The sequence below is a fragment of the Leuciscus leuciscus genome (genome assembly GCF_965113295.1).
Source record: "Leuciscus leuciscus genome assembly, chromosome: 5".
NCBI classification, from domain to species: Eukaryota; Metazoa; Chordata; class Actinopteri; order Cypriniformes; family Leuciscidae; genus Leuciscus; species Leuciscus leuciscus.
This window is the reverse complement of record NC_138729.1, coordinates 39,336,670-39,347,061: the sequence shown is the minus strand read 5'-3', so window position 1 is coordinate 39,347,061 and position 10,392 is coordinate 39,336,670. Positions and strand designations below refer to the sequence as shown.

General features: G+C 37.5%; 1 protein-coding gene across 2 annotated transcripts; it reads left to right on the top strand.

Annotated features, from left to right (window-relative positions):
• Positions 1–6,947: 6,947 nt before the first annotated feature.
• cfap73 (cilia and flagella associated protein 73) lies at positions 6,948–10,275 on the top strand. 2 transcript variants are annotated; one of them, XM_082169963.1, is made up of 7 exons: positions 6,948–7,429; positions 7,598–7,709; positions 7,822–7,926; positions 8,022–8,222; positions 9,451–9,672; positions 9,813–9,968; positions 10,140–10,275. In XM_082169963.1, exons 1-7 carry the CDS (start codon positions 7,380–7,382, stop codon positions 10,233–10,235), a joined length of 942 nt encoding a protein of 313 aa, XP_082026089.1. In that variant the 5' UTR covers positions 6,948–7,379; the 3' UTR covers positions 10,236–10,275. The 2 variants fall into 2 exon arrangements, with proteins under 2 accessions (XP_082026089.1, XP_082026090.1); XM_082169964.1 differs by lacking the exon at positions 7,598–7,709 and having other exon boundaries at positions 6,954–7,429.
• The last annotated feature ends 117 nt before the right edge of the window (positions 10,276–10,392 follow it).

Below are 10,392 nucleotides of genomic sequence, written 5' to 3'. Positions count from 1 at the left end.
TAGAGGTGTAGTTTCACACCTCATGTAAGAGTTTGAGCTGTTGCAGGGAAACAGAGAGAGATAGAGAGAGAGAGAGAGAATTTGTCCTCACAGGAATGACTGGAAAGTTCTTTAGGGCAAAACAGTTTATCATGTAAAGACCAGGGAATTTATTGTGCATTTCAACAACAATTTCTACTTGGAGGAAAATAATTCAGCCCTTTTCTGTCCCCTTTACCAGTTTTTATGTCATTGGATTACATGGTTGACATTTGAAAGGCCTATTATTATTATTATTATTATTATAGGTTTTGTGAATAAACAACACTGCACTGTATTTAGAGAGCAATGTATCTTTTTGCCATTTATAACTAAATCTCAGATCAAATTTGGAACATCCCAACACAGTTTTTGGGATGTAAAGCAATGTTTAAGTACACAGAATATAAGAATATGAACTGAATAATATGCCTGCTATCAGAATTCCCCTGTCTCATCTCAGCAGAACTGTTTAGGGTGGCAGATGTAAAATCTGTACTCAAATCAAGTCTTTGAAAAGCCTCTGACCCTGACTGGATCTCCTGGCCCAGCTAAGCACTTATTTACTGCTAATTAAGTGATCTGAGCTCATTTTCCCAATCCTAATGGCATCATCCAGCTCCTCCAGGAAACACGCCGCTGCCCCCAGTACACTCTGGCACACGCACACACTCCAATAAGGGCCCTTTTACTCCCTAACTCCCTGACATTAGCTTGTAATGCTATTAACCCGTTCATCGTTAAGATGCCCACTTAAGCAAAATGCGAAAGCGAAAGATACCCATTTAACGGAATTTATTGCGGAGTGGGAAGAGATCGAAAAGCGTACATCTTAATGTTAATGCAGAGTTGTTAGGAGTGCAGCGCACAACTAATGTATTCATAATTGTGTCTTCTTGTTCCTCATTTCCAGCTTTGACCTGAAGAATCTAATGTTGAATGTGTTGTATGTCAGCTGGTAGGCCTATAAATGTTTAAGAATGGGGGCATCATAATTAATTCAGATTTTTTTTTAAAGAAATGAATCGTTTTTCCAACAAGGATACATTAAATTGCTCAAAAGTGACAGTAAATACATTGATAATGCTTTAAAAGATTTCTCTTTCAAATAAATGTTTTTTTTCTAAACTTTTTAAGTCATCATCATCATCATCCTAGCAATAAATTACATTCTAAAGTATATTAAAATAGAAAAGTTATTTTAAATCATAACAACATTTCACAATATTACTATTTTGCTGTATTTTTCATCAAATAAATGCAGCCTTGGTGAGCATAAGGGACAAAAACATCAAACATTCTTACAGACCCCAAAATGTTGAATGGTATAGTGTAGAGCCTCATAATGAAGTTACTCATAATTCAATTCACATTTATTCAGTAAGTTTGATTAGGTTAAGTTGATGGCGGAGGAGAAGGAGGCACTGTGACTTAATTGAATTTAAAACAAAATTTTCTTTAACCTTAGGATTATACAGTGAAAATATAGATAAAAAGTTTTTAAAAGTATTTTTATTAAATAAAGTCTTAAATATTTAAAGATGTTTTTTAGCATTAAAATATATGAACATATATTTTTTACATTAATTCTTTATTTAAACTAAAATATTCCTCTAGATTTTTTTATACTGTTTTTCAATATTTATGCCAATAAACCTGTACTAAACTTGATAGAGAGGCAGAATGTAGTCAGCAGTTGTCAATAATCAGTAAATACCAGCAGCCAAGAGATTCAGAGTGGGTCAGTGCATCCATGTATCTGATGCTTAGTGGACCAGAAAACACTCATATGGAAGCCCCTCCCCCAACAGTTCATCCCAAGAAGACTGTTCCCTATGGAGACCTCATAATCCTCAAAGTCAAAGCCTGTAGCCAAACACAGACAGAAAGACCTGAGCAGATCCTCAAAAACAATACATCGTTAATAGAGATTTTCTGTAAATCAAAAACTAACACAAAAAGCAGTGTGTACTCATTTTACCTGCTCAAATAATATCATTTCTGTAGTGCGTTACTGATAATGTATAGAATAATTTAGATTTTTAAGAAGTTATTCATTAAAATATATATTTAATCCTCCAAAGAATTGTCCATTTGACCATGTTTTTTTCTCTTATTTTTTTTGTTTTTAATTTTTTAATTTACTGATTACTGTGTTTGATTTATGTGATGATCATGAACGCACAAATGATTCCCAGGCAAACAAGAGTGAGTAAAAAGAGTTGGACTGACGCACAACACACTGTCGATGTGGGGGTGAATACCCCCCTAGCACACCCCACCTCTGAATGTTCTGGGGCAGTGTGCTTCGGCAGCAAGGAGCCACTGTCACTCTCCATTAGCAAGAAAGCCCTAATCCCTCCCATGCAAAACTGCCATAATGATATCACTAACCACGAGTGGCACCGCCGGTCATGCAGTGTCTGTGTATGTGTGTGTATGTGAGCGAGACCTAATGTCCAAAGCTTGACCTTTCACAAACACTTGTTTCACTAATCTGAACCTTTTTTTAAATGCCTTCCTACATCTTTTGTGTCTATTTCAATATGGTTTGAGCAAAATGAGATGTTTGGCCTCCTTCATGACCTCAAAGAGAATATTGTTTTTGAATATATATATATACTCACTCACTTACTAGGTAAACCCTGCAGTCCCGGGAATCTAGGATGGACCCCTTTTGTCTTTGGAACTGCTTTAATTTTAGTGGCACATATTCAAGGTGCTGGGATTCCTCAGAGATTTTGGTCCATATTAACATGATAGCATCACGCATTTGCTGGAGATTTGTCGGCTGCACATCCATGATGCAATTCTCTCGTTCCACCACATCACAAAGGTGCTCTAATGGATTGAGATCTGGTGACTGTGGAGGCCATTTGAGAATAGTGAACTGATTTGAGCTTTGTCACATGGTGTGTTATCCTGCTGGAAGTAGCAATCAGAAGATGGGTAAACTGTGGTCATAAAGGGATGGACATGGTCTGCAACAATACTCATGATGACTGTGGCATTTAAATGATGCGAAATTGGTACTAAGAGTCTAAGAGGCCCAAAGTGTACAAAGAAAATATCCCAGAAACCATTACACCACCAGCAGCCTGAACCATTGATACAAGGCAGGACGGATCCATGCTTTCGTGTTATTTACGCCAAATTCTGATGACACGGCAGATATTGAGACTCATCAGACCATAAACAACGTTTTTCCAATATTCTATTGTCCAATTTTGGTAACCCTGTGCGAATTGTAGCCCCAGATTCCTGTTCTTTGCTGACATGAGTGGCACCCGGTTTGGTCTTCTGCTGCTGCAGCCAATCAGCTTCAAGGTTGGACGTGTTGTCCGTTCAGAGATCCTCTTCTGTAGACCTCAGTTGTAACGAGTTGCTGTTGCCTTTCTATCAGCTCAAACCAGTCTGGCCAGTGTCCTGATAAATGATAAATACATTTATGATAAATAAAAGATGTTTTTGAATAGTATTGTATCACAGTTTACACAATATTAAGCAAAAAAAAGTTTTCAACATTGATAATAATCGGAATAATTTGTAGCCCCAAATCTGCATATTAGAATGATTTCTGAAGGATCATTTAACACTGAAGACTGGAGTAATGATGCTGAAAATGTAACTTTGCCATCGCAGGAATAAATGACATTTTAAAATATATTAAAACGTTTCAATTGTAATAGTATTTCAAGTGTTTTTAATTTATTTCTGATCAAATAAATGCAGCCTTGGTGTGCATAAGAGACTTCTTTCAAAAAATATAAATAAATACAAATCCAAAAGGTTTGAAATAACACGAGGGCCTGTAAATGATGACAGAATTCAAATTTTTGGCTAAATTATCGTTTTAATTCAAGCACTGAATCACCTGTAGCTGTTCGGTCTTTATGAACATTAGTCTCCCCCTCTCCTCTTTCTCCCTCTCTCTCCCTCTCTCTCTCTCTCTCACCCCAGTGTTCTTGTTCGATATTGTTTACTACCCATAAACAAGTCTCTTTTTGCAACACTAAACGGTGCATTACAACTATCAAACAAACAAACAAATGCTCCCTGACCCCGGCTCAGCGGGACAGCTGTGGTGTCTCATCACTTATCACAAATGCTAAGTGAGGGTAAACATCATCCTGAACATTGAGTGGCTCTCCTGCTCACTCACTCATCTCTGTTATGCTTTTGAATAATGAATTTCGCCTGCGCTTGTTCAGTGTTCGATCATGTGTGAACACAACAGAGAGACACACAGAAACCTGATGCCTCCTTAATTTACTGAACAGCATGCTGATATGTGGGGTTGTGTGTTTTTTTCTTTCTGAGATTTGAGGTCAGGGATAGGGTCAAATAATGGGCTAAATATGGGATCCCAGGCTTGATGGAGGAGTGTTCAGGAGACCCCACTGTTTAACGTCTTCCGGAAATAATTTTAGTTTAATTTGTTTTTTGTTTTAAAGCTGAGAAACATAAGCCAAATAGAGTGAAATAAATAAATGCCTGTTGTGAGGAAAAAATAGTTTCCTGTCTTTTCAGCATTTGGACATTTACATGGGTGTTAAAATCATTTCCTCTAATTCCACACTAAGACAACAGAAGCATTCGTGGCCTTAATGCATTAGGAGAGAAGGTGGCAGGAGACAGAAGCATGTTTATTAAAGATAAATGAAGGTCTGGACACACGCACGAAAACAAAAGGAATAAAAAAACACATAAAAACACTTAACGTATTTGAATTTATCTTATCAAGTCCATTAAGCATAGTAAAAAAGAGGGAATTTTCATGTTCTCGCATTGTTATTCCAGTGGAATTATTCATTAAATAGCGAAAAAAATATATTAAATTCTAATGATGTAGACAAAAAAGTGCATTTTGGCACGCTTTGAACCAAAGAATACATTTAACAGGCTTGTGTATAAAAAATTCCTCATAAATGTTTATAGCTTATATATTTGATAGCGCTTCAGTGCGTAGGGGGAGACCGGGGGCAATTGTGACACACTTAATTCCTCCAATCAGGAACAAGCTAGAGTGATGACACTTAATCTGCACATGATCAGTAGGATTTTCTCTCTGCCTGTGAAAAAGGATCACAATCATTTTACCTCAGCTGAAGTTTTCAACATAATATAGCCTACACAATTTTGAGTTATGAAAGTTACTTTTTAGATGAACACTATTTTTTGTTATTATATTTTTCTAAAGTTTAGATGACTTCGAATTTAAACTTACATACATTTTATGTAAAATTGAAAAAAAAAAATACAAAATGAAAATATGAACAACCTGTGCTATTACCCAGCAAACATCCCAGTGCGGGCCCCACTGTGGGTAAGTGTGGGTTTTCTGTGGGACAGTGTGGGCAAAGGCAAATCCTTTGGGGCCCCATGTGGGCTTTCTGTGGGCAAGCCCACAAACCCACACAGGCCCCCAGTGGCTTGTGGGGGCCCATAGCAGTTTTGCCCGTTTCGGCCCACATAAGGATTTTCTGTGGGTAACCCTCAGGGATAGGCAACTCCGGTCCTGGAGGGCCACTATCCTGCAGAGTTTAGCTTCAGCCCTGATAAAAACTCACCTGCCTGTATCTATCTAGTAATCCTGAAAACATTGATTGCCTTGTTCAGGTGTGTTTAATTAGGGTTGGAGCTAAACTCTCGCAGGACAGCGGCCCTCCAGGACCGGAGTTGCCTAATAGGTGTGGCTAGCATACAAGACATTGGGGGCAAATGTAACATTGTGTTACAGTTGCCCCGAGTCAAATGGCCCGGTGGAAGCACCTTGTTTGTCTGTGTTGACACACTTTTCTGTTAGAAAATGAATATATTTATACAGTGGGTATAAATATAATATGACTTAGTTATTTATCAATGTTACAATTAGTTCATGCATTCATGACCTCGAGACTAGATTACTGTAATGCTTTATTAGCTGGTTGTCCTGCATCCTCAATAAACAAGCTAGTCCAAAATGCTGCCGCTAGAGTTCTTACTAGATCAAGAAAATATGATCATATAACACCGATTTTATCATCACTGCATTGGTTACCTATAAAGTTCCGTATTAATTACAAGGTATTGCTACTGACTTATAAAGCCCTAAACGGCTTAGCTCCAGTCTATTTAACGAATCTTCTATCGCCCTATAATCCACCGCGCTCTTTAAGATCACTAAATTCAAGGCTTTTGGTCATACCTAGGATATCCAGAACCACCAAAGGAGGGAGAGCATTTTCACATTTGGCTCCAAAACTCTGGAATAGTCTTCCTGATACTGTTCGTTGCTCAGACTCGCTCTCCCAGTTTAAAACTAGATTAAAGTCGCATCTCTTCAGCCAGGCATTCATATAATATTTTTAATCTTACAGTTCAAACTACAATCCGGCCTCTAGTTCCTAAATGCCAGAGGAGAACTGGCCCCCGACTGAGCCTGGGTTCTCCCAAGGTTTTTTTTCTCCATTGGGTCAGCAGATGGAGTTTTAGGACACCATTAGGTCACTTGATGGAGTTTTAGGACACCATTAGGTCACTTGATGGAGTTTTTCGGTTCCTTGCCACTGTTGCCTTTGGCTTGCTCAGTTGGGGATATTTTGGGGATATTTAATTTAATTTGATCAATCAATAAATTCCACTAGAAACAAACCTTGTTGTATTATTTTAATTTAATACTGTGAAGCTGCTTTGATACAATCTGTATTGTGAAAAGCGCTATACAAATATACTTGACTTGACTTGACTTGACAATTACCCCCAAACACTGTTACAATCGCCCCCACCAAGGCGGAAACTGTAACACTCTGACTTCTTGCATTTCATTTAATATTATAGTCTTGTCCTTATTAGTGAAAATATATCAATTGTATTGTTAATTGTTACACCTATATTTGTTTCTTGTATCAAAAGATGATTAGTGCATTTAAAGTATTCTGAGTTATAAAGGAAAATGTAAAAAATGGTAGAATTGCCGCTGGTCTCCCCATATTGAAGATGATTATGTACTGATCCATACACCAAAACCGTTGTAGGAGATCTATATGATGTACAGTTAGTGTTAATAAAATGATTCACTCAGCAACTGCAACATTATTCATAAAGACCACTCTATTATTATTCACACCAACGAAGTATTATCAACACCAATCTTTTTTATTTTTATATGCCTGTTTAAATATGATCTAATGTCTAATCACGACGTGAGATGGTATTTATTTCGGTAAGGAAAATCATCAGTTTTCTCTTCAGTAATAACAAAGTTGGAATATTAATCTGACACTAGAGGGCAATAGAGGAAAACGCTTACCTTTTTGTTGCCGTGGAAACGACAAACGCGGAAAAAGTTTGTCCAGAAAGCTTTTTGTGGGACTTAAAAGATGAATTTGGAGGATTACTTTCAGTTGGTTTTCAAAGAACGACTCTCATTGTAAGTATATCTAATTTATTACACCACAAATCTTGTTTTTGTATCCGTTAATCCGTTATGGCCACTGAGATTCAGAGTCGTTGAAGTGCAATTAACTGTAGTCAAAGCTTTGTTTGGGCGGATAAAGGTGGTGAATTGCATGTACTCAGAGATTGTTCAACCCTTTAGAAATAAGGCCGAGCAGAAGGATTTGACGGATATGAGTACAAACGTAATGCAACTTTTGGAGGTGCGCGAGGAGTGCGCGAGTGTGACCACAGCACTGGAAACGCAGAAAGAGGTGGTCGTATGAAATTTTTTTAATAAACTACTGTATTTACATTTTCGCTGTTTCAGTTTGAATGAGTGTAAGTTAATGTTTCCGTGCTCCATCTTGTGTGTGCTTTTATCAGGAAATGCAGATGAAGCGGGAGAGTTTAAGAGAGAGAGGCGAAAACATGAAGAAAGAGGAGGATAAACTGAAGAAATCCATACTGAAATATAACAAGTTTTTGCAAGTAAAACAACATTCTAAAACAACTACTTTGATATGAATGAATAATATGTAAACTGAGTTTTTGGAAACCTTTTTTGTGTTTTTCTTTCCCTTAAGGAAAATGATGCCAGGCGGTTGCGTGCCATAAAGAAAGCAGAGGCAGAGAGAGCTCAAATAAGACTGAAAGAACTGGAGATTCAGAAGCTAAAGACAGAGAATGATGCCCTGCAGGCACGTAAAGAGCTTCTGGAGGAACGGGTCGGAAAAGCCATATGCTACCAAGAGTTCCTGGAAAGAGCTGCAAAAATGTCCGGAAAGGTAGGCGTTAAATAACTCGGTCTGGTTGCTGTTGTTGTGTCTGAATGGGGAGAGGTACTGAAACAACTGTCAAGCTGTCTGGACTCACCTGCCTCATTTGACTGAAGAGTGAGACTTTCCACACTTTGAGAGTCTGAACTAAAGACTGTGCAGGGCAGAGATGGTCTGCTTGTACATTTATGAATTGCAACGCCAGGGTTCCTGCAGGGCATTTAAAAGTCTTAAAAGTCGAAATATTCAATACTGTGATAAAAGTTTCCACTAGCAGTAGCTCCGGGTAACACAATGGCAAACACAACTGCAAAGGTGCAAGTTTTGCTCCATCAGAAAAACTGAAGGCTGCGGGGTCTTCACAGTCGGCACCTCCACCTGAGATGTTGGGCTACTGATAAAACAGGCCCTTATGTTAACTCCCACTACTATGTATAAAAAGGAAGAACACTGCTCTGGTGTGGAATTATTACTTTGTTTTTGGAATGCCAGTTGGATGGTGGATGAACAATAGAATGAAAAACATAATGACCATCTGTCATTTGATCAGTCACATTACATCCAGTTATGCATGTTAGATTTGAACTTTTATTAATCACTATTACATGTTTTAAGATGTTATATGTTTAGTATTTGTATATTTGCTTTCATAATATTATGAATTTTGATAATGTGTAAGTTTGTTCTTTATGTGCATACAGTATTATTTGTACATTTCTTCAGGTCTTAAAAAATCTTACATTTGATTTAAAAAAATGTGCAGCCCCCCTGAATGCTCAATATGGTAAACACTGGAGGAATGATAACTCTTTGTTTATTCCTAAGCGCGCCAAGCCGCTTTGTCATCAGCTTAACTTTGTTAAAATGTTTTTATCACTCATCAGCTGGACATATTCTTAAGATATTGTTTCTCTGTGCCTTTATTATTATAGTTGTGGTGTGGACTCTGCTATTCTTTTATATTTAGAACAATATTTAGAACTATATCTTTATCATTATCATCATAATAGTTATCGTCCTTGGTGTGAACGGACCTTTATTCTGTGTGGTTGGATTTTCTGTTTTCTGAATGAGGCAGATGGGGTAACAAGAAAATATCCGCATAAAGATACTACTGAGTTTTCTTTAATATTTGAAGACAAAACATGCATTTTTTTAAAGTTTTATATTATATTTGAATATTGTATAGTAATGTTACACTTTTTCTTCCCCCCCCATTTTTCTCATGACATTTGAGTTTGAGAATATTGGTCAAGTCATTGGCCGTCTTCAAGCACTCCGGTCCATTCACAAGGAACTTCTAGAAAACCAGACTGCGTTAGAGAAAGAGAGAGAGAGGACAAAGCAGGAACTGACACAATACATAAATAAACAGCGAACTGTTCTCCAGCACTGTAACAACCAACTACACCAGCAACAGACGCAGCTAGACAGCATTCGCTTAGAAGCATACAAATGGGTAAAAACATACACACACACTTTTACAAAGGGTCAGTGTTAATGTACATACACAAAAAGACACACAGATGCCACTGTGGCACCTCTGTCTTTTGTACCGTTCTGTCTCCCAAGATTACAGGTTATTCATGTATTCTACAGGAATTAAAACTGAAGCACTTCCGTTCCACTGCAGCAAAAGAGATTCTCTATTTTTCTCAGCTGAAGTCCACGATCCATAACATTTATCAAATGATCACACATTACAACAGAAGAGTCTCTGTGGACTCTGAGGACACCTTCAAGCAGTTGGAAATGGTGAATAATGTTTTGTTTGTCAAGTATTTGTTGCTGTTTTTTTTATTAAAATGAGGTACAGTAAAGTTATTAAAAGTCATCACAGCAATGTGTGATCAAATGCAGCATATGCAAGCTGATGTTTCACAACTGCTGTGTTGAATAACTCTCTTTTTCTTCTTTTTTCTCCAGATTCAGAACTATTTTCAGTTTATGGGAGCTCTAGTAGATGATGATCTAAAGTCCAAAATTATGACAATGCCGAATCAAACTGAAGAAAATGACTGAGGAGATTAAGACCCAAGCTCTGAGGATGTACAGAATATCAACTGAAAATGACCAGATGTGCCTAAGCTAAATACAAATCATCATCTGATCAATCTTTTGACAGGATTATGAACTGGGGTGGGCAGGGGCAGCAGGGATACTGTATGGAGATTACAAG